At 35.1% G+C, this 25,720-nt stretch overlaps 2 protein-coding genes across 7 annotated transcripts in view; one reads left to right on the top strand and one right to left on the bottom strand.

Moving 5' to 3' along the window:
- The window catches only part of LOC123680254 (heparan sulfate glucosamine 3-O-sulfotransferase 1), a 117,026-nt gene extending 99,525 nt beyond the window's left edge, over nucleotides 1-17,501 (top strand). For 2 of the 6 annotated variants that reach the window (XM_045618049.1, XM_045618051.1), the window contains 3 exons: nucleotides 6,922-7,032; nucleotides 10,340-10,808; nucleotides 14,567-17,501. In XM_045618049.1, coding sequence (XP_045474005.1) covers nucleotides 6,965-7,032; nucleotides 10,340-10,808; nucleotides 14,567-15,130 — 1,101 coding nt within the window. In that variant the 5' untranslated portion in view covers nucleotides 6,922-6,964 and the 3' untranslated portion in view covers nucleotides 15,131-17,501. Of the gene's footprint in view, nucleotides 1-5,022; nucleotides 5,036-5,274; nucleotides 5,400-6,102; nucleotides 6,129-6,814; nucleotides 6,835-6,921; nucleotides 7,033-10,339; nucleotides 10,809-14,566 lie in introns of those variants that run through there. The other 4 variants (XM_045618052.1, XM_045618050.1, XM_045618053.1 and 1 more) reach the window with 4 other exon arrangements.
- Nucleotides 17,502-23,456: 5,955 nt separating this feature from the next.
- The window catches only part of LOC123680162 (BMP-binding endothelial regulator protein-like), an 89,577-nt gene continuing 87,313 nt past the window's right edge, over nucleotides 23,457-25,720 (bottom strand). The window contains exons 7-8 of the mRNA XM_045617929.1: nucleotides 25,401-25,557; nucleotides 23,457-25,344 (exon numbers count right to left, since the gene is read on the bottom strand). Coding sequence (XP_045473885.1) covers nucleotides 24,392-25,344; nucleotides 25,401-25,557 — 1,110 coding nt within the window. The 3' untranslated portion in view covers nucleotides 23,457-24,391. The remainder of the gene's footprint in view (nucleotides 25,345-25,400; nucleotides 25,558-25,720) is intronic.

Raw genomic sequence — 25,720 nt, 5'->3', positions numbered from 1 at the left:
TGTGTTATTGCCGATATACGGCCACAAATGTTGGAAAAAGTTTGGACGTCCAGATTGGACTACATCCGAGCCAGCCGTGGCGGTCATATGCCAGAAATCATATTTAAAATGTAATGCCACAAGATTATCTTGCGGATAAATAAAATTCATGTCAATCGAATAATCCATCTTTGTTTTATTGCAATTTAAAGTTCTATAGCTCTAAAAAAAAACACCCTTTATAAGTGGGTATTCATCAAACCAAGCAGCTCGAAATTTCAATCAACTACTTGACTGTTTCTATTTCAAAAAGTTGATATAATCGGTTCTTTTATACAATAAGTTTAATAAATAAAAGTCTTTTTGCAAGGTTCCTTCTCATTTCATCATTTTTTTATTGATGTGACACAATAAAACTGCTAAAAATCAAGTAGCTTGATATGATTCCAGTACTTGGTAATAAATACTTAACTTGACTTGAGATTGAAAAACTACTACTTAACTTGAGCTTGACTTGATTTCAATTCAAGCTCAAGTCAAAGAATCAAGTCAAGCCATGAATCCCTAACTATAAGACTCAGAGAAAAAATCTTCATTGACCTCCGATCTCTTTTTTTTCAAAAATGTTATTCAATTCTATAAATACTGCGTGACTTGGAACTTTTTTGTTTGCTATTACACTCACTTCACAGTATTTACAAAACACCATAACTGTGAAATCGATGAAGACTTTGACAAATTGGTTCGAAACTGAGCTAAGTGATCGTTATTCTTTAGGAATTTTCAATACTAAGAGTTTCGCTTGTCAGACAACGAACGAAATAACTGATATGGTTTAAAAATTTTTGTTTGGGTCTATTACTTTCCGTACAGATGTTGTTTATGTCAACAATTGGGATAAATATGTTCTCCGAATACTCCACTCCAAAAGTGGTTGGGAGGTAATAGCTAGGCCAGAAAAGCTGTTATTGGTGTTTGCCAAATATATTTTCGTAGTACGTTGTTCATGTATAAAAACAAATTTCATCTTGAAAACATGCAGGTAAAACAGAAAACGAGAAAACTATGCGCTTTAACTCGAAAATGTCTCAAATATGCATTAGAACATGCAGTTATGCAAATGCATTTTTATCCGAAGCCTACTCATTATAATACGGTGGAAATAGGTTATGAAATCTCTCTTTGGTTGCAATATCAGAAACTGCATCAATTATTCAACTCTAACGCAACCGAAAACTGTAGAAGAAAAAAGAATAGTTCGGTCATTAGGTCCAATTATAAACTTCGAAAGAGGGTCAAACATCAAACTCTTACCTAAAATGGAAAACTCCGCCCAGCTCTGCTCATTTGGAAGATGTGGAAAGTCATTATTTTAGTAAGAAGGACTCTCTTGTTTCAGTTGAATCCCAAGTTTCGTGCTAAACTAATATTTATACTTTTGTGACCTCATCCAAACTCCTCCAAATCCCGGTATTTCCGGTTGTTCAAATAAATTCCATCATAATTTCCTCTTCAATGTGTTCCAGTTGATCTATTGATTAATTCGATTTGGAGTTCTCTTCAATTTCTATTCGATGGATTTCAGTGATCGGGAATTTCGGATTCTGTTTAAAAATACATACTACGTTTTTGCATCATTGAATTTTTCTTATATGTTTTCTTAACTAGAATTTTCATTTTTGATGGCAAAACAATTTTTAGTGGTTGTATCAACCGAACGCACGAATTCAATTTTCAAAACTAATTCTCAAAACTACAACTCAAAAAAAAAAATGGCAAATCAAAAGAACTGAACTATCAATATTGTATTACATAAGAGTACAATTCTGCTTCCGCTAACTTTTCTCGAAATTCGAGGCTTTATTGTGAAAATCTGGTTATAACGGGTGTTTTTTTCGAGGTATATAACTTTAAATTGGCTTTTCTGTTCAAGATGGCGACCGATTTAACAGCTGTTAAGTGATTCATTCTCAGTTTGGTTTGGCAATTCCTCATGAATAGACTCACGCCTGAACAACGCTTGCAATTAGTGCAATTTTATTTCGAAAATAATGGTTCTGTGCGGAATACGTATCGCACACTACGTCCATTTTATTTTGTTTAGCGATGAAGAGCACTTCTGGTTGAATGGCTACGTCAACAAACAAAACTGCCGCATTTGGAGTGAAGCTAATCCTCAATTGTATGTCGAAACACCGTTACATCCAGAAAAACTGACTGTTTGGTGCGCTTTATGGGGTGGTGGAATCATTGGTCCGTACTTCTTCAAAAACGATGATGGCCAGAACGTTACAGTCAATGGTGATCGGTATAGAGCCATGATTACTCACTTTTTCATTCCTGAATTGAACAACCATGGTGTCCAGGAGCTGTGGTTCCAACAAGACGGCGCAACATGTCACACAGCTCGTGCCACAATCGATTTATTGAAAGACATGTTTGGTGACCGCCTAATTTCACGTTTTGAACCTGTAAATTGGCCTCCAAGATCTTGTGATTTAACACCGCTACACTACTTTCTGTGAGGCTATGTAAAGTCATTGGTCTATGCAGATAAGCCACAAACCCTTGACCATTTGGAAGACAACATTCGCTGTGTTATTGCAGATATACGGCCACAAATGTTGGAAAAAGTCATCGAAAATTGGACGTCCAGATTGGACTACATCCGAGCCAGCCGTGGCGGTCATATGCCAGAAATCATATTTAAAATGTAATGCCACAAGATTATCTTGTGGATACATAAAATTCATGTCCATCGAATAATCCATCGTTGTTTTATCGCAATTTAAAGTTCTATAGCCCAAAAAAAACACCCTTCAGAATAGAAGCTATGAATTGAGTACCAATTGTTGTTTCAATCTGTGAAAATTCAATTTGATTTACATTTCTAAATCAACAAAACTTTTCTTGTAGATGTGAGATGTGTTTCTGAAGTCCCAAAAAGCTAATTTAGGTACCCCTGCTATTCCGTTCGGTTTTTCTAATGCATAATCCTGGTGTGAGACGCAAATTCATGAAGGGGTTATCAACCCTTCATCCATAATTTTCGTAGCGGCCGAAATACTACAACAATCGATTTTCATATCAACGAATTAATTCAAGTTTTCTGAATTCTTTCTACTATTAGGTAGCACGAAAGCTAGTATTTTCAGTTATGACCAGTTAAGATGACTGTTATGATATGCAACGTGGAGGAATTTAATTCGTTCGTTTACATTGTTTTTTCTTCGGTGGGGTCCTTGAAACCATAAAGAATGTCTGGGATGTTTGAAGGAGAAGTCAGTTACTTCTTATGGGCTATAATTTCCAACGGAAAAAGATAAGTACAGAATAACACGACTCGCTCTTTTCTCTGTTCTTTTCTGTTCTGCATATTATACCATCATTATACTGCATAACAGAAAAGAATTGAATTTTAAAAGGTTTTACAATAAGAGGTTTCGTTTTAATATGAAAAAAAAGAGTATTATTTAGGAGAAATCCATGGATGTTTTTTTCATTGTGAAAAGGAATGTATGTCATTAACGATGGGAAACGATATCAGCCAAATGGCCACCATGACAACGGTTGCAGCACCATATCCTTTTCATGAATTTTTTCATGACCAATTCGCATATTTAAAAAACTTTTGTATACAATTTTTTATCGGAAATTGATTCCTCGCATATCCCTTGGTGGAACATACTTTCAATAATAAATAAATTGTGAAACGTATATTCGTATTTTCCTTTATTTACCATTTTGTTTTGTTTCGTAAATTATATTAGGTGTACAACTGGTGTGATGCATCATTCAACCGAAAAATTGTTGCAGTGCCAACAAAGGAATCTGTTACAGATTCTAGAGTTCCATTGGGCGTCACGTCTCATGTGTCACTGAGATAAAACAATTTAGATAGGGCAGATTTTCCAGCTGGGATTAGTTCCGAACTGCTTTACGTTATCTAGCACAGAGTTTATGTTGTGGGAGTTTCCCTAATAGCTGACAGGACAGTTATATGTGTATTGCATATCGCATTACTCCCTTGTTATCTATGGCTGTTCTGTTGCGGAATCAAATTCGTTGCCTTCGTCAATAAACGAAAAAAAAATCGCGTTTATAAATGAATCATTGAGTTGCATCATGTCGGTATAATTGATGACATGAATGCATTGTTTTGTTATCATGTTGTTTTCCGTTTTATTATCTATCAACGTAGAGTTTGCATTGCCGACAAAGTTCTTTTGGATTCAATTACGAAAATAATCTTGAATTGAAGGATATAGGATACGTATATATTCGATTAATAAATCACATCTCATATATACAGGTCTGTGGTCTGCAAGGGTTCAATTGGCGAATGAATTAGCGCTGAAAAGCTCTCGACTTAAAATTTTTTCTCTTTTTTTTTTAATATTTCACTCTACTTTAGTTAGGTCCAAAAGTAAGAAAATGAGTGGTCAAAAATGAGAAAGGAAGATCCTAAATTCGAAAGGAATGAGGAAAGTTCAATTTATATAATAGGCGTACAACTTTGCTTCCGCCGTTTTTTTCCGAAATTCGAGGCATTATTGTGAAAAACTGGTATAGTTATTTATAATACAAGTGCAGAAGGCATTGATATTCTTCCACGAGTTCAAAATTCAAAAACGAGCCACGAAGTGGCGAGTTTTGGAATGAACGAGTGGTAGAATGAGCCTTCTGTACGAGTATTATACATTATTTTCTCTAATTCATTGCATTTTTATTGAAATTAATGAAATATTTCCATAAATATCATTTAGTGATTTTTGCATTGAAAAATGTTGGTTGGCAGAACTGATTTCTTCAAGGCAAATTTCAAATTTGACTGGCGGAAAGTTCGGAGTACCAACATATAATAATAAAATATAACCATGAAAACTGTGCGTTTCTGATATATTCTCGCACGATTTTGTTCTACAAGATGTGGAAGAATGAACGGAATAACCACAGAATTAGAGAAATACATTTATGATTCAAAGTATTGTCTATCGCTGACCACTACTTTCTCCCACCTTTCGGGCAGCGTACGAATCTCGCGTTGAAAAAACTGGTCATCTTTTGAAGCGATCCACGAATCACGAATTACCTCGCCTATTTGTCCATCCTGTAGTGTTTTTCGACATCTCAAATGACCTTCTCCTTGAAATTGTGAGTCTCAAATAAATTGACGTTACTAATGAATCATGAATCTCAGAAAGTTCAGCATGTATTGTATTGGTTACACTTGCAGATTAATTAAAACTAGCTTGAAGCATTATTTGGACTTTGTTTCTTTAAAATTTGATGGATGTGTAGAATGTTATCGTCAATTAAAGATAATTCTTCACTTTACGGGTTATTCTCGATTTGGAACATCAGATCAGAATTCTTCTTATAATGTTCCAATTGTTATCGCAAACAAAATAATTTCGTAAGTAAGTATTAATAAGGATAACAAAATTTTTATAGAGAGTAAAACTGTATTTTTATTAACCTATACACGGGTGTTCCAAAATTCGAGGTACCGTAGTGCGGTGTGATTTTGCACCGCTTTTCATAGTTTTCTTGGTGTAACTTTTTCGGTTTTTTGTGAAATGATGAATTGCCAAACCAAACTGAGAATGAATCACTTGACAGCTTTTAAATCAGTCGCCATCTTGAACAGTAATGCCAACTTAAAGTTATATACCTCGGAAAAAAACACCCTTCATAATAATTGGCCAAATTTTCCTTTACATTTTTCTAAACTACCAGTGGTTCACCAAAGGAGAGTTCTAGAGGAAAAAAGCTGGAACTGTTCAAGCAGAAATATCACCCTGTAGATTTAAATTCAAAATTAGAATATCGCATGATGAAAACTGCAAATTTGAATATCTATGCCAAATTTATGTTGAATATCTTGTGGAGGGAAGAAGCAATGAGAAAAAAATCAAACTGCAATACCCTGTACTCGGAAACAAAGTGCTTGCAGGCTCATGTTCAAGGAACATTTTTTTCTTAAAATGATCTGAGGAAGCTGTAATTTTTTTTATGTACTTCCAATTCAAGAACACCCTGTTAGAGTTCTGTAATGTCCAAGGGTGCAATTGGCCCATGAATGAACGGATGAAAACCTTTCCTGAATTCTCGACAATGCTCATCTCCTAATTTTTATACTCATCCTTGTAAGGATAACCTACCATAACTCACTAGTTAGAAGTTGTTAGGTATTACGAAAGTTTTGGGGTGGTATTTTAACCTGTCTCGACTAACCCGAATTATTTGAAGTTCAGTAACAAGCTTTCCCTACTCTGAGTGGGTTAACTCATACAAATCCCCAAGTTATTCTCCTGTCAAGATCTAACCCAAGTTGGCTATGTTATTGCGCAGTTCTGTTTTCTCAAGATATGCTCCACAATTCGCATTCAATGTCTCATTACGATGTTGATGATGAGGAAGGATAATATTGAAGTTCTATCTGAAGAATAGTTTCCTATTAGGTTTCATTAATTTTCCGAACGAATGTGTTACATCATATAACTAAATATAATATTTATCAAGGTATATCATTTCGCAAAACACAGATAGGCGTAGGAACATGGTATTGAATAAATGAGAATGAACTGCTCTAAATGCAGAAATTTTCAGTAATTGACAAATTTAAAACACCATGTAAAAATATATCGATGTTTCACGCCGCTAGAGATACTTATTCATATTCATATCTATCTATTTATCTATTTATCTATCTAACTGATAAATAAATATAGTTAAGACTATAAAGGAGCAACTTCTTCAGTGGATACAACATATTCACTTTCGCAGTACCATATTAAGAACGACTAGGATTAATTTTATCAATCATATATTTATTGGAAAAATATCAGCAAAGTAATCATTTATCACATTTCTGCAAAAATTCGAATAAGTCATTTCCCTTTACTTTTTTTGTTGATCTTTATATTTCTCTTGTTACAGAAATTATTGATTCAAAAATGATACAAACCGGAAACTGGAAGGCATGAGTCGACAAGTACCTAGAGACACCCAAAAAAGAGGATGTGTCCGACCACCTCATCTGGATATTCTGTAAGTCCATATTATTATTTTAGCTAGATGCTTATCAAATTTATACTGTCTTTTTTGGGCATAACTACGTCATAAGTTAGGGATGGATCGGTAGCCATTGATTCTAGAGGTGTACCCCAAGGTTCAGTTTTGGGGACACACCTTATTATTTTGTAACCTCAAACATCACAATTCGCGGTAAAAAATATTTATGAAGATAACACAAAATTACAAAGCGATTTGGTATCATGGTCACGTAATTCTCACAGATATTTTGACAGCATATTTTGATAGTTCAGTGAGATCTACGTTTTTACAGATTCTCAGGTGTGTGAATTTACAATTGTCATTTTTTTCAATTTGTATGAAATGCCGATTAGGTTCTTGAACAACTACTTTTGTATAACAATTTTTCCCATAAAATGTTCTTCAGCGACGATGACCATTTTTCACTTGTTGGCTATGTAAGCAAGCAAATTGTCGAATATGGGACAGTCAAAAATTTTCATTTAACTGCCCAGAGATCATTACATCCACAAAAAATTACTGTTTAGTGGGAAATTTGGTATTATTTTGAAAATGAAGAAGATGTGACTCAAACCGTCAATTTTCATTGCTATTTTCAAATGACTACCAATGTTCTTTGGTCAGAAATTAATGATATTTACTCGAAAGAGATGAAGTTCCAGCAAGATGGTGCAACACGCCACACAACAAGACTGGTTTTGGCTTTATCGCAAGAAAAATTCCCAGGATGTGAATTTGTCACCAAGATCTTGTGATTTATCGTCTTCAGATTTAATGTGGCATTCTGTGACAGATTATATACTAACTGACGAAGAAACTGCAACACCCAGAAGGAGCTGTTCGAATTTTAATTTTTTTTATAAAACAAATTCAATAAATTTGTTAATAATGTGTTTGTCCACCGCGATACTCTTCTCAAAACGTCTCGGAATTGATGCAATAAGATGGTATATTTCTTCTTAAGGGATACTATTCCAAGCTACCTGTACTTCATGTCTCAGAGCCGCCAAACTCCGTGGTGGCTGGGGTAAATTTCCAAGCCTTCTACCCATGATGTCCCAGACATGCTCTATGGGCGAAAGATCGGGGGATCTGGGCGGCCATGGCAAAAGATTCACATGAGTCGCTTCGAAAAAGTTTAAACTAACTCTGGCAACATGAGGTCAGACATTTTCTTGCAGAAATATTGGATTCTCGCGCCGGTTAAGGTTAGGGAGAACATATGGCTCCACTATTCATTGAAGGTAACGCAGTGCTGTCATGCTACCTCGAATATCAACTAAAGGTGTCCTACTTGCATGTGCAATAGGACCCCATACCATAACGCTCATTGTCCGGTGTACATGACGCTCAACATGAAACTGAGGTTCACGTGTTTCTCTCCGACGTCGTCTAATCGGCCATCATGTGCACCCAAGGATCATCGGGATTAATCTGAAAAGACGACCCGATGCCATTCCACATTCCAATGTTGACGTTCTCTGCACCACTGTAACCATTGCCGGCGATGCTCAACCGTCAGAAGTAACACAACATGGCGTCGATAATGCTACAGTCCAAAAGACCTTATCCGACAGTAAACCGTTTGGTCAGTTACAGGATGGCCTTGTTCTCATAACCACTCATCAGCCAAAGAGCGAGTTGTTGCAAATCGGTCTCTAATGGCCATAAGTCTTAGACGTCGATCTTGAACTTCATTTGTGCCCCTTCGACGTCCGGAGCCTTCTCTTCTTCGATTTTGGGCATTATCAAACCACGCTTGACAACATCTCATAACAGTAGCTGGATTTCTGTTCGTAGGGTTAGCGATTTCCCGGAATGACATCTCCGCTTCCTGTGGATCAATAATTGGACTTCTTTCAAATTCACTCAGCTGGCGATAAATTCAGTGTACACGTGCTCTAGGTATTTTAGCAACAACTGAACATCGACTTTGGATCACCTCGAACAGCTGGTTTGTTGTAAAATTTAAAAAACTTGCAAAAAGCGACTACAATATTTAAGTAACAAAAATTGTTTACATGGAAAAACTTTCACGATTTTTTCTCCAAATTCATTCACTTCCTTCTTGCTACACAATCTATGTTTCACCAAAAAAATTCAAAATATGAAAAGCTCCTTCATTTGCCAGTTAGTATATTGATACCGATAATCTTCAAACTGCTGATGATTTGAAAACCAACATCCCTCAAGTTATTATTTATAACGGGTGTTTTTTTTTAGAGCTTAAGAACTTTAAATTGTAATAAAACAACGATGGATTATTCGATTGACATGAATTTTATTTATTCGCAAGATAATCTTGAGGCATTACATTTCAAATATGATTTCTGGTATATGACCGCCACGGCTGGCTCGGATGTAGTCCAATCTGGACGTCCAATTTTCGATGACTTTTTCCAACATTTGTGGCCGTATATCGGCAATAACACGGCGAATGTTGTCTTCCAAATGGTCAAGGGTTTGTGTCTTATCCGCATAGACCAATGATTTTACATAGCCCCACAGAAAGTAGTCTAGCGGTGTTGAATCACAAGATCTTGGAGGCCAATTCACAGGTCCAAAGCGTGAAATTAGGCGGTCACCAAACATGTCTTTCAATAAATAGATTGTGTCACGAGCTGTGTGACATGTTGCGCCGTTTTGTTAGAACCACAGCTCCTGGACATCATGGTTGTTCAATTCAGGAATGAAAAAGTTAGTAATCATGGCTTTATACCGATCACCATTGTCTGTAACGTTCTGGCCATCATCGTTTTTGAATAAGTACGGACCAATGATTCCACCAGCCCATAAAGCGCACCAAACAGTCAGTTTTTCTGTATGTAATGGTGTTTTGACATAGACTTGAGGATTAGCTTCACTCCAAATGCGGCAGTTTTGTTTGTTGACGTAGCCATTCAACCAGCAGTGCGCTTCATCGATAATGGACGTAGTGCGCGATTACGTATTCCGCACAGAACCATTATTTTCGAAATAAAGTTGCACTTTTTGCAAGCGTTGTTCAGGCGTGATTCTATTCATGATGAATTGACAAACCAAACTGAGAATAAATCACTTGACAGCTGTTGAATCGGTCGCCATCTTGAGTTGTTATGCCAACTCAAAGTTATATACTGCGAAAAAAAACACCCTATATAATTATATTCCACACACTTATAATGGAAAGGTGAAACCATTATATTGAAATGTAGTGTGTATTATTCACGTTTTTTCGGAACCAAAAAATGGGTAACTCTTTATGAAGCAATTCTTGAACAACTTCCGTAAGTAATCCAATGTCATTGAATTTCTCTTTCAGATGGCTTCCTCGAGCTGCCATGAAGTCCGTGGAAGGAGATCCTTCAGACTGCGTTCTAGTAGTCGGTGTCTCAAGGCCAAAGATGGCGCTTGGTATACTCACAATAATGCTACTTTCTCTCTTCCTAACCTTTCACATGATATACGATACTGCTATAAATAGCTTGCAGAGCAACGCCGCTGATCATGCTAGGCCACCCTTGATTCTTCTGTCTAGACGTCTTTACCCTTCAGCTGCTAGGAGATTACCCCAGGCTATCATCATAGGTGTGAGGAAGTGCGGGACCAGAGCTCTGCTCGAAATGTTGTATCTTCATCCGATGGTGCAGAAGGCAGCGGGGGAGGTACATTTCTTCGATAGGGATGATAATTACAATAGAGGATTGGATTGGTATAGGATGCAGATGCCGCATTCTTATCCTGGACAGATAACGATTGAGAAAAGTCCCAGTTACTTCGTGACACCTGAGGTAATATTAACAATATGTGTTGATAAACTTACGTTTTGGTATTTGGTGATGGTTCTCACGAAATTTTTTTCTAAAGTTTTTGGGTAATTTATTTTTTTTCTACATTCATGCAAAAAGCAAAACTTTATTGAACTATATTTAGTGGAAAAAGAAGTTCTTTATTGCACTAGTGTAATAAAGTTTTTATTGCACTCATATTTAATTCTACTTCAACGTGCTGTCATCATGACAAACAAATATTTCAGCCTAAAGGAAATAACGATGTACAGGGTGGGCAAATTTCGATGTTTTAGCACTACAACTTTTGAACCAGAGGAGATAGACAAAATCTGATACCCACTTCTCGATCTCTTTTTCTGAGAAACTAAAAAGGGTAGTTTTCGTTTTTGGCCACCTTCTTTTGTTTTCGAGTTATAAGCGAAAATTGGAAAAATGGCGAAATCGAAAAACAGTTATATCTCCGCTAATACTCATGATAGAGCTCTGAAATTGAAACATTATACAGGCACTTTTTTACGTAGAATCCAGTGGCGTGCTCGTATTTTCAAAAGGGTTTTTAATTACGAAGCTATGACCCAAAGTTATGTTTTTTTAAATGGGAACACTAGATTTTTGTGCCATTTTCTGAAAGCTTAATTTTTCCTGATTTCAAAAATATATAACATCGTATGATTCGGATCAATATAAATAATAGAAAATGGCCAAAAACCTCTTTTCAACTAAGAGTCTCAATATTTCTATGGTTTCAACTGTTGATGAACACAGAAAAATTGAGCTTTCTATAACAAGAGCAGTGTCCTTCCGTCAATCTGATTATTTCTATGCTTTTCACTTATTTCTACAAAATTCGAATCTAGATATGTTTTATAAATTTTTTATCTAAAATTTGATTTGGAAATAACGGAGAAACCACAAGATCGAATTTTTCAATCGAAAGAGTTGTAATGAGATGCATGTATCAGGAGATTATTTACATAGGTCTCCAGAATCAATACGCACAAGTACCAATCCATTTTAAACAGCATATGAAACAATGCATATCTGATTGAACTCAACATTTTAATTACGAAGGGACAAACAAGAAATAATATTTTACCTAATAATGACAACAATTGCACAATGCACAGTCGACACCTCTTCTCGATATTTCAATAGATGAATATTTGAAACTGTGTTCAAGCTACCTAGGAACCTTTTTCCAAGTTCGTTTATCTTTTCGAAACTATTTGTATAAAATAAATATAGATTCGAATTTTGTAGAAATAAGTGAAAAGCATAGAAATAATCAGATTGACGGAAGGACACTGCTCTTGTTATAGGAAGGCTCATCAACAGTTGAAACCATAGAAATATTAAGACTCTTAAGGAAAAAAAGGTTTTTGACCATTTTCTGTTATTCATTTTAATACGAATCATACGATGTTATATATTTTTGAAATCAGGAAAAATTAAGCTTTCAGAAAATGGCACAAAAATCTAGTGTTCCCATTTAAAAAAACATAACTTTGGGTCATAGCTTCGTAATTAAAAACCCTTTTGAAAATACGAGCACGCCACTGGATTCTACGTAAAAAAGTGCCTGTATAATGTTTTAATTTCAGAGCTCTATCATCAGTATTAGCGGAGATATAAATGTTTTTCGATATCGCCATTTTTCCAATTCTCGCTTATAACTCGAAAACAAAAGAAGGTGGCCAAAAATGAATACTACCCTTGTTAGTTTCTCAGAAAAAGAGATCGAGAAGTGGGTATCAGATTTTGTCTATCTTCTCTGGTTCAAAAGTTGTAGTGCTAAAACATCGAAATTTGCCCACCCTGTACAGTTATCAAGTACTAGTACGTTTACAGCAATAACAAATCAAGAAGTGGATTTAAAAAGTACTGCACTACGAAATATTCATATTGAAAATTGCACCAATTGTTCATTCACTTTCAACATTGAGGATAAAAATAAAGTTTGAGTTAAATTGTTCGTAACGTATTAGTTCCTGTTTCAATGCAAATCGATATTAATAATAAAGTATTCAAGTTGCGCTTTTAATTTTCCTACACCTAGTGCCGCACCTCAATAAATCATTTTTTGCTTTTTGCGTGAACGTAGGAAAAATGTTGTATGCAACTCGTGCAAAAATTGTTTATTGCACTCGACGTGAAATTGTCCGACGAGGCCGTTAGGTCGAGTTGGACAATGCAACAATTCAACATTTCAACGTTTCAAAGTATGTCTTGACCACTTCCGCAACATGGGGTCGGGCATTGTCATGCTGTAAAATCACTTTATCATATATCTCGTTGTATTGCGACCGTTCGTCTTCCAATGCTCGACTCAAACGCATTAATTGCGTTCGATAACGTTCGCCTCTGTTTGTTCCAGTCGGTTTCAACACCAAATACTGAGAATGACCTTAGAACCGTGAATGTTCGCTTTGGCCGTCGACGTGGAAGCATGGCCGGGATATCCCTATGATTTCCTGCGCTTGGAATTGTCGTAATGAAACCATTTTTCGTCTTCAGTCACAATGCGATGCAGAAATAACTTCCGTCTTTGCCTTGCAAGCAGTTGTTCACAAGCCAACAAACGCCGTTCAACATATCTCGGCTTCAACTCGTACGGCACCCAGTTTCCTTGTTTCTGAATCATTCCCACGACTTTCAGGCATTTTGAAATGGCTTGTTGCGTCACTCCCAATGATCCTGCCAATTCTTGTTGCATTTGACACGAGTCTTGATCAAGTAATGCCTCCAATTCTGCATCTTCGAAAACCTTCAGGTGTTCGACGTCAAAGTCACCGTTCTCGAAGCGTTGAAATCACTCTCGGCACGTTCTTCCACTAATAGTGGCCTCACCATAGGTATTCGGGAGCATTCGATGACCCTCAGCTGCAGATTTCTTCATATTGAAGCAGAAAATTGAATCCCCCCCAAATAACGAGAATTTGGCTTGTAAGCTGGCATGTTTAATCAAGAATAAATTTATGATAGAGACATAAATCGACTTATATTTCGATGGCATTATGTTTACAAATACCTAAACTTATTGTATGACATCTACGATCTATTTATTTCGACTACCACTCAACGCTACAGCTATCTATAGCAAAACGGCGGAAGCAAAGTTGTATAGTATATCCAAAGTCACTTGAACTAGTCCATAAAAACGCTTGGCCATAAATGTCCCTTTGAAGTGGATACCGCGATCTACTAAATACTGGGGTTTATTTGAAAGTATTTTTAGGCAATGAATTCACTGGATCCAAAAGAATTTCTGGAAACTTGGGCAAACCTTGTATAATCAAAATATTCATCTTCCTCTTGGATATGACTTGGGATATACTATTCACCAATACATTTGTAGCTTCTATATACTTTGAACACCCTATAACTTGGGAACCACTGTTTATCAAATTGTTCTGATCAGCTTTTCTCATTAAGGGTATAATGGTCTACAACAAACAATGAGCACTAACTTTTGAAACTGACCAGTAATCATTTTGCATACATTCATGTTTTCTCGATTCTCCTTTGATGAATATATCGAGCTCTTTTTAATTTATAGAAATTTGGGCTTGAGGCCATTTCCATTCGAAAAATACAGTAATCGTGGTCTTTTGTTTAAGGAACAAGAACTCAAATGCTCAAACCAGCTAAAAACTAAGCACCATTTGACTCAAGAAAAACACTCTCTTTGAAATAATTCAAATTGCAAGATTCAGAACCAAAATCCAGCCAGTCTCACTCACACCATTTAAACATTTCAGGTACCTGAGAGAATACGAGCAATGAACGCCAGCGTCAAGCTACTCCTCATAGTGCGAGAACCCGTAACAAGAGCAATATCAGACTACGCCCAACTCCGTGCCAACGCTGCTACCGCATCTCCAATAGTACCGCCCACAGCCTCCAAATCCTTCGAACAGCTAGTGCTCCATCCCAACGGCTCAATAAACGAAGCCTACAGACCCCTATCCATCTCAATATATCACCACTATCTCCACAGGTGGCTAGAGGTGTTCCCCAAGGAACAAATCTTGGTCGTGAATGGTGATTTACTGATAGAAGATCCCGTGTCTCAGATACAGAAAATCGAGAGCTTCCTCGGCTTAGAACCTAGAATAGGCACGCACAATTTTTATTTCAATGAAACAAAAGGTTTTTATTGTTTGAGAAACGAAACGTCGGATAGATGCTTGAAAGAGACCAAGGGTAGGAAACATCCCAGGGTGCACCCTAGGGTGTTGTCGAAATTGAGGAAGTATTTCGGTGAGCATAATCAGAAGTTTTATGAACTTATCGGGGAAGACATGGGATGGCCTGAGGAATAGATAGGTTTTCTGTAATTTTATGATGAATCAATATACTGGGTCATCTTTGTTTTTTCGTACATTCCTCAGACATTTCTGGATCTGATATGGTATTATCTGACTCGGTTAAATAAAATATGATCAGAAATATGAGACTTGAATCTGAAAGAATCTTTCTCAGGATTCTGCCACCACTACGTTGGAAATCAACTCATAGACTTTACTGCTTTCAAGGGAAGTATCAGAGCTGTAGAGCGTAGAGCATTTTATTGTTTTCTTAGATTTTCAAATCTTCAGTTTTTCTTCAGAGAAATAGTCCTTTCACTAATGAATTCATTCTTAGTCAAAAAAATCAATAGTAGGTAATCATTTCCAAATCATGGATAAACGTTTGTCAACTGAGTTTATCCCTGGAAATCCATGTGCTATATTATGTTGTTTTCTCGGATCTGTTCTGAGGCATGGAAGCCTGGAACCTCGCTGAAGTATTTAAGAGGCTAGCAGCTTTCGAAATGTGGACCTACCGCAGAATTTCTCTAATATCATGGACATCCAATGTAAAAGTACTAAGGCGAATGCAAAAGAGAACATAGAAACAGTGGAATCTACAATATTTTGGACACATATTGCGAAGTAACAAATACCAAGTAATACAGCTAATTTTGCAAGTCAGAAAGTAGGGTGAGAAGGGACCAGACAGAAAGAAGCATTCATAGCAAATTGTTTAGACAAACTATGGTACAACTTTTAGGGAACGCTGCCAATAAGAAAGAAGCATGCCATGCTGATTGATAATGTCCGAAACTAATAGAACAGGCCAAGAAGAAGGTAATCAAAAAAACTTTGAAAGATAATAAATAATAATAAATGAATGCAGTTGACGAAATTCAAAGAAACTTACTCATAAATCACAGAGCCTTGTGAATTCATGATGATTTATCGCTGGTTATCTCTAAAAAGAGGCTAATTGCACTTGCTGTGCTCATTTTAACCAGTTCGTGGCTTCATGGTGAGCAGAAAATTATCTTGCAAGAGCTGTGATCTGACATCATTCGAATGGGAATGATCAGTTATTAACAGAATCATGAAATCATTGTTACCCGTTAATATACAGCTATGATCTTCATTATCCAGCTAAATATGGGCTAAGCAAAGACAAAAGAGGGTCAATTCAAACCTATTGGTTCTTGAAGAAAGACAGCTGACAGAAGAGTAACAGTTTTGTAGAGTGTTATTCTGCTCTTAGGTCTTCTCGTTGTCTCATTCCTTCTAGTTAATCTTATCATCATCCTTCGTTGCATTGAGTACACATCTGAAGATTGCTTTGGCTTCATGTTGTATGGATGAAATGTAGCTGAACAATATGTGGGTTCTGTTGCGTTTACCCACACTGTAACTCATTAGGTAGATAATTACTTGTCTTTCACTTCTATCGAATCTTCCACTCGAAGTCAAATTCGAGACAGGATTCCTCAAAGAATTATATTCGGAGAAAACACCACCAGAAAGAACTTTCCCAACTTTCGCGTCATCCGATAAAGTTGATGATCGGTAATTCAATAGGAAGGGTCGCAGAGATAATAAGATAAACAACACCATGTACAAGATCATTATCACGGAAAGTTTCAGAAAGGTTTTAAGTCCCCTCTTCGACCATATTTCAGAACGTTTAAATTTAGGTGTGATAAAGTGTGGACCAGAGAAGGAGAGCCATACAAAATATCGTTAGGGTAAAGTTTGCAGTTAGAAACAAGAAGAGTTCTAATTTAGAGATGTTTCAGAAGTTTCGAATGGCCGAAGTTAATTTGAAGCAGGATTTAGTTATTTATAGACAAATATAATTTGCAATTATTCTCCTCTGAAAGGTTTAATAGGAAATTTTTGTATCGGATTCAGTGATTTCGAATTCTCTTCTACCCGACTTCAATTTAGAAAAGTGCTCTTCAAAAGATGTGGACTTTTTGCTTGTTATATAGATACTCGTTAGGGTTGCAGCTAGAAAAACTGTGCTCCTCAGAAACATCAAAAGGGATTCTATTTCCAGGTTCCTTTGTCAGATAATACCTATCAGATGCCATACTGTTCCACGTCATCGATCATCCGATATTGGTAGTTCATTTTTTCAGTTTTTCAAATTTCGGCTCGAAAAGCCAAGTGTGTTGCTCAATGAAATGCATCTTCGATGATGATCTGAATGGGGCAATCTATCCGACAATTTTTATTGAAAAGAGTCAAAGAAGGTTCTTTAGATCATGTAAGTGTAAAAAAATGGGAATCATATATTCGAAAGGTTGATCTTAATGTTCAATTTGATAATTCTTTATTCTTGTTGAGTAACCTGGTGATACCAAAGTAACGAAACATATCATTGATAAACTAATAACATATCATACTTAGGACTTTCATATATATTTTATTGTGGAATTTATTATATATTATATACAGTTTATACCTAATTATAGAAATGTTTGCTTGTTCGACCCAGTGTATGGTTAGATCATATTGATCAGTGCCTTAAATTTAAGGATGTAATCCAAACTGGATAATAGTTGAAAATCCCAATTGCAATTTGCTTCGAAAAATTTCTATAATATTTTTCTTCAACGTAAATATATGTGTTAAAAAAGAATGTATTATGAATAAGATTGAGATTAATTTTTTTGAATTTACAGATAATTATTTCGATATTGTTTTCCCCATTTTATCAAAATGCAAAGTGAGAATGGGACATATTTTTCGGAGCAAATTGGAATGAGATTTTCGAAATTGGTAATTTGGAGTTTGTTTCAAGAAATCGTATTTTTTTTTTTGAAGAATAATGGTTACTATGAGATTCAACATAACAATATCTAGTATAGATACATATTTAAAATATATTTTCAAACATAACATGGTGAGAATTGGTAAACAGGTCTCCATTTCCTAATGAAAATCTCTAATCACACATCATTCAGCATCTCTCTAAACAAATATAATAATAATAATAATAATAATAATAATATGCGGTATTATAGTTGAAAGCCCATTTGTCCTTTATATTTACACATTGGTGCTGAACTGATATACATAACTCGACAAAATTATGTTGACATGCATATTATGGAATGGGAAATGGATTTATACGAAAACTAGAATACGAATAGACATACTTCGAACTGAACTGAAATGGATCTGACCAACTGAAATATTTAGCTAATGAATACGTTTGAAGCCAATTACTTTTACTTTTCACTTGTTTATTGAATCAGTCATAAACATACACAAAATAATGAAAGGAATAATATGCATTTCAAATAATTTTAACGAAGAAATAAATAATTCAAAACGATTTTAAAGCACTAGGGTGAAACTCACTTGCTTCGAGTAAAATTTCGCACTACGCAAAATAGCGTGCAATTCAGCGAGAGTGAGGCAAGGCTTCAAGCGAGAACCAACACGCAAACTCGTTTAGTTGCTCCATTCGTCCTAATAATATTATTTTCGAGCAATAAAAATCAGAGAAAAAAATGCTGGCCTTCGAAGATGGTGGAGCAAGTAATTATTCCTTGGAAGAAGCCTCATGAGAGAAAAAATACATGAACCCGCGCAACTATGAGGACCACGTTCACACTAAGCGATTTTTCGAGGGCCTACACACCGCAATTACTCATGAGTGAGGGGGCGTCTACACTAAACCCAATTCACTCGCGAAATTATTTCGCGAGGGAATTGCGCCCAGTGTAAATGCAGCTTAATTCAATAATATTTTCTAAGGGAAGATAGTGAGTCTGAACAAAAGTTTGAATAGTTTTTTATTTCTATTATTCTCAATTCCAAGCCTCAAAAACCTCCAACAAAACCTCATATTCATTTATAAGTCTGTTTTTCTGAATAAAAAACATATTTATGTTAATCAAAATATCATTTTACATAGGTAGGTGGCTTGAATGTTGAGGCGAGCAAGGAACAACATCACTGAAAGCTGTATAGAAATGTAAAATATTTAAATTTCAAAAATAGCCAATACGACACCTTCAAAAAAAAAGATTGTGAAATGGATTCATTTTCAACAACATAATCATTGCGATTATCGAATAGATATAATTCTAGAAATTGTTATGATTGAAAAATAATGATATTAGTCATAGTAACTATTTTTCTTTTTTGATACCCCCACTTGCATCAAAGAAACAACTGGATATTTTAATTTTATTTTATACTAATTCCCAATAGAACTTAACAGCAAACACTAGTTATAATATAAAATTAGAGTTAATATCAAAAATATCATTGAAGCAACAACAAGACAGCGAATTTGTTATAATATTCATAGACAAATCGAGTAAATACTACAAATGAATATAAGTATTCTATAAGAGGCTGTACCTATCTCATACATATCAGATAACAAAAAATGAAAAAATCATACATATCAAAAATGTGATTTGAAATAAGATGAATATATGTAAATAGTTAAATTCTAGGTAATTCTCAAGATGATTGTTGAACTAGCTAAATAAACCAATCTTTCTTCATTCCTGTATGTTCCAAGCATGTATCTTAACTATATTATCTAAATCATTCATATAGTGCAATATGTTGATGTGGAGACGTTGGATAAAACCTTTAATTATGTTAATGTCTTGTAATTCCTTGTTACAAAGTGACAGAAAATTTTCATTAACAAATTAAAACTCATGCTTCAGCATTTCATCGATATAAATATTCATGTGGCATATTTTCTTGAATATCAGTCAAATAATTGCGCTAGATTTTGTTGAATTCGTGAACATATCGCCTGAAAAATTCCAATATCTTATCAGCGTATAAAGGCTGACCCATTGGAGAAGACCCACTGAAATAACTCTTCGGAATGAGCCTGTATTAAAAAATGTATCAAAGGAAAGTTATTCGAAGGTCATTTCAAGGTAATTTTCTCTCATTATTTGTGAAAAAACTAGTATTACTTTGTTTTCTTCGTTTTGACGATAAAATTAATCATTATGGGGATATGAAATATTTTACAATTTTGCGAACAAAAATTGAATTAATCTCACTTAATGATTAGTAATGCACAGTTCAATCCTCTGTTCAAAGCTTCAGACGATGAATGAAAGAATCAAATTAGGAAAAAAAATAATAAAGATAAATCAATGAATAAGAAGAAAATTGTCTGAACTGATAATTTGGAGTACACTTTATAACTTTATTAAAACCATCTTGAGCATGAAACACTTCATATCTCTACGGAAATTCATTATACGGAAAAAAACAAAATACACGAAATACTTCCAGCTTTTCAAGCAGATTAATATTCTGCAAAGGAGAATGTATATTCCGAGGTATATTCCTTATCGAAAAATCTACTTGACCTTGAAATGACCTTGATATCAATCTCCACGGTCGCATCGAATGTCTACATTTGATGCTTTCCTGAAATCCAGGTTCTTACAGGCTCCATCTAGGCTCTTCCCAAGGGATTTTTCAATGGATTTTTCAAAATTAATCACCCTGTATGTCATACAAATTTTTGGTTTTTCAGTAGCGGATTAAGCAAAGAAAATATATTGGCTATTTATCTCTAGCATATACATGATTCAATACACCATAGGATAAAGAACCAATAGCAGACATGAAAAATATTTTCAATGATAGAATATAATATTTTTTAAGTTCACAATGGACATAATATTTCAATGAAGTTTTGTAACCCCACTCCAATGCATAGAACCTTTAGAAACAAAAATTTATAGTTTTTGTTTCTAAAGATGGCAACATTGTTGTCGAAACATATGCTTAAATAGATCCCGCGGATTTTGAGGTTATTGAAAATTCATTTCAAAATCTGAGTGAAAAGAAGATCTTGAATATTTTTCCTTGTCTACTTCTCACAACTATCATATGAATTATTGAAATACATAAATTGAAATATATTCAAGAATCAGTGATAATAAAAACTTCTGTAATATTTACACCAATTTAGTAATATATCTCTTCTCTTCATATACAGATGTGAATAATAACCGAAATGAAAAGATATTTAAAAAGAAATTTCAAACTCAGATATTCAAGAAAATTTGTTCTATCATTCTAATGAAATGTAAATGTTCGAAAAAAGTCTCAAATGTTTTTTTCGGATATATTTTCTGCTATAAGTACTGCTGTTCATCTCGATATATTTTCTTTATATAGTAAACATTATCTCAATTTTCTCTCACTTGTGAAAATCATTGTGTCTAGTTATCTTAACAGTAAAACTTCTATTGCTATTATTTCAAAGTAATTTTTCAGATTCTAAGATGAATTTATTGTACAATGGAGTCATAAGCAGGGTTCAATGAGAAACAAAAGCGCAAATAGTAAAAACTAGTCGATGATTTTGTATAGTTTTCACCTATTTTGGACAAATTCAGATAGATTTAGTGTAAAATATATGTTTGACTGGACAGTATTTAGTTGCCTGTGTAATTGAATGCTCTGTTATTCGTTTTAGTTATGATAAATTAGGTACAAATAACTATATTAGTCACTGTTATATAAAAGCACATAAGAATTTGTTTCTATACATTTTTCGCTATGGAATATTGTTGGTTACATATATATGGATTTATATTTTGAAAGTATGTTATCATATTGGAATTTTCAATATGAAAGAAACATATTGAAGACAGATTTTGTGATCCAAGAAAATGTAAAATTTTCCAAAGAGGATACTTGATTTTGTGGGTAATAAATGTGATGAAAGCAATAAAACAAAACGTGTTTCAATAGTTATAATCTCAGATATTTGATATTGCATTAAATACTGACAATACCTTGTAATTTGAAAAATCATTTCCTCTACCCTTATTCATTGGCGCATTCGCCATTTTGTTCCATATATAAATTCTCATTTTATACATTTTGATGAAAAAACTTAAAATAAAGGAATATGAAAAATTCGGAAAGTTTGGTTTGATTAAATTCTTCATTTCTGAATGAGATAAACTCTTCAGCTAGACGCAAAACAATTTATATTGTGTGAACGAAATATCGTCCTGTAAAGGGTGTTTTTTTTTAGAGCTATAGATCTTTAAATTGCAATAAAACAACGATGATTCGATTGAAATGAATTTCATTTATCCGCAAGATAATCTTGTGGCATTACATTTTAAATATGATTTCTGGCATATGACCGCTACGGCTGGCTCGGATGTAGTCCAATCTGAACGTCCAATTTTCGATGACTTTTTCCAACATTTGTGGCCGTATATCGGCAATAACACGGCGAATGTTGTCTTCCAAATGGTCAAGGGTTTGTGGCTTATCCGCATAGACCAATGATTTAACATAGCCCCACAGAAAGTAGTCTAAATCACAAGATCTTGGAGGCCAATTCACAGGTCCAAAACGTGAAATTAGGCGGTCACCAAACGTGTCTTTCAATAACTCGATTGTGGCACGAGCTGTGTGACATGTTGCGCCGTCTTGTTGGAACCACAGCTCCTGGACATCATGCTTGTTCAATTCAGGAATGAAAAAATTAGTAATCATGGCTCTATACCGGTCACCATTGACTGTAACGTTCTGGCCATCATCGTTTTTGAAGAAGTACGGACCAATCATTCCACCAGCCCATAAAGCGCACCAAACAGTCAGTTTTTCTGGATGTAATGGTGTTTCGACATACACTTGAGGATTAGCTTCACTCCAAATGCGGCAGTTTTGTTTGTTGATGTAGCCATTCAACCAGAAGTGCGCTTCATCGCTAAACAAAATAAAATGGACGTAGTGCGCGATACGTATTCCGCACAGAACCATTATTTTCGAAATGGAATTGCACTATTTGCAAGTGTTATTCAGGCGTGAGTCTATTCATGATGAATTGCCAAACCAAACTAAGAATAAATCACTTGACAGCTGTTAAATCGGTCTCCATCTTGAACAGTAATGCCAACTTAATGTTATATACCTCGAAAAAAACACCCGTTACAAGCACGTGCCTTTTTTTTTATTTCTTCGGTTGTCACTTTCCGCCTGAAATCTTCTCCCTGCTTCGTCGTTTCTAACGTTGTTAGATCCGGTCTTTCCGCTGGCCACGAAAATAATCCAGAATTAGAATCAAATTTGGTCAACGTAGAGAAAATTAACGAAAAATGAAGTATATGGTGAGGAATCTTTTGAAAATCACAAGAACTCAAATATCTCGTAACTGTTGATTTTTGGTTATCACCAGATATGGCTGGATCGACAACAAATGAGCCATACTAACGTCCTCCAAGGTTCACGTCTCATTTGGAAACACCCTGTATAAGAAAATTAATACCAATTCAAATTGTTTCTGTCATTCTTTTTTTTTAAGGTAGGTAGTTCATTAAAAAAATATACACTAATTTGATCTCCATTTATTGCATAATATTACAAAACAAATAAATAGTTTTAAATAAATGATTCAAGTATTACATTACTATATTGATATAAACGATTAAACTAATCAGATTAGAATCAAAAATACTAAGTACAATATTTTCCTGGTCAACAAAAAGCACTTATATTCATATCGAGAGATTCATCCTCATTATCATTAAGATTGTACAATTAGTCAAATGACAACAAAACTTACATCGCAAAATTATAGGAAGTCATGTTGACTCAACATTCAACTGAAATTAGTCACATACAAAATCACTGTGATTAATATGTATACGAGAATCACATTCATAGAACGCAACTTATTACAACATTACCTATTTTTCTTCCAAGAGATAACACTTGAAATGGAGGTTTCATCGAGAAACAAAATGCAAAAAATCCATTCGACACCCATAAATGTCGGAAAAGAAGAAATATGAGTATCAAATCTTATACAACTTAGAGCGGAGCAAAACAACACTTAATTTTAATTAAAAAAAAAATTGTACAATATTTAGGAACGGTTTCAATGAACGAAATATCCAACTCATTCAAATCGACAGAGATCTTTTTTCAACAAGAATTGAATTAAAAATACTAAAACGTATATACAAAACAACTGCTCGCAAAAACAATTTTCAGCCTAATGGTAGTCTATCGTGTTGTAATTTTTGCTTGACCTCTAATTCGAGAATTATTGCTGAGGTCAACCAATCATAACAGAAATATCTTCAATAAATAACAAATCCCAAGATTTTTCCGATAGAGATAAATTAACATCAGTTTAAGCTTCTTATTCTTCAAGCATAAAATACCTGGAGCTGAAATACATATATACAACTTTCAATTACATCAATCTATATATGGCTTTCAAATACTGAAAATGACTAGTGATGAGAGATTACAACCTCTTCAAGAAATAGTAGGTAAAGGTGTTCTATGCTTAATAGGTTTATTGATCAGTAGTTGTTTGTATCTCTCGATTTCATCCGACGAAAAAATCGTTGGTAGTTCCTTGGAGCTCGATTTTCTACGTTTAGGAGCAGAAGCGTAGCACAGGCTGTTCTTCTGCCAGTTTGGAAGTTGCACGCCTAATCTCTGACAATCCCTCGTATACGCCATAAGATTCTCGCAATAGCACTTCTCAGTGCCGCAGTTGCACATATCCATTTTGCAAGTTTTGTAGTACTTGTCCACATTGATAACAGTGTTGCAGTTTCCGACGACAGATGGATCTCTCATATATTTGCAGTATTTCTGTTCCGTTCTTGGACTCACGCAGGCAGTATGGTCGAATTGTTTGGACTGCTTGGTGCAATTTATCCTCGACCCAAAACACCAAGACGCTCCAAACATTTGAACTTCAGAGTCCTTGGCGATCCTTCCTTTTCTCATTTTAAAATCATCCTGAGCGTTGGAGTTGAAGTTACCGCACAAACCGCAGACTTTGTTCCTGAAAGTTCCAGGAACAGAGATTTCCAAGAAGCTTTTGCCAGACCACAAGATCTTGACTCCGTTTTCTAACGTAACCAACAAATTCTCTCCCTCTTTCTCCATTTTTACCTTCTGATCACCTTCAAACGGTAGCTTAACCAATTGACCGTTATACTTCAGACGTAAACGTTGCTGCAAGTTTATCCTGGTGCTGCCAAATCTGATGGCTATTCTTTTTGTTGCTGTTCTTGATGGTCTATTGTGCATCCTTCTACTGACCGATCTGCTGTAGGCATTCGCTACCCTTATGGAAAATGTGTTGTTGACGCAATCCGACACGAGTTGATACTTTCCAACGCCATGGAAGGTATAAAGCTTTCCATCGAAGGTTTTGTAGTGGGGATCTCCATAAACCATGCAAACTCCATCAACTAAGGAAAAATAAGGGTTAACTTCTGGACAAAGTATGAAATCAATGAAGACTTACCTTCTTGACATTTGGCACAGCATTCTCCAGGATGGTGAACTAGCTTGGTTCCTGTAGGACATGGAAGGGTGACGTTGCAGCGAATCATGGCACAACTAGGCATTCCTTTGTGGCATTTGCAGGATCTACAGGCGTCCATCCTCCATGATTGACCATCCTACCTAGCACAATTGAATCAGTCAATGGTAGAAAAGTCAGGTACATTTAAGCAATAATTGATCTATGACTGTCTAGAAGGCGTGAAGTTGACAGTCTACAGTTTACATAACGGTAGTTGTTGTGAAGATATTTACACTGGAGTATATAATATAATAAGGAGA

The sequence above is a fragment of the Harmonia axyridis genome, chromosome 5 (assembly GCF_914767665.1).
Source record: "Harmonia axyridis chromosome 5, icHarAxyr1.1, whole genome shotgun sequence".
Taxonomy (NCBI): Eukaryota; Metazoa; Arthropoda; class Insecta; order Coleoptera; family Coccinellidae; genus Harmonia; species Harmonia axyridis.
The sequence above is the reverse complement of the archived record's forward strand: the minus strand, read 5'-3'. Positions and strand labels throughout refer to the sequence as shown.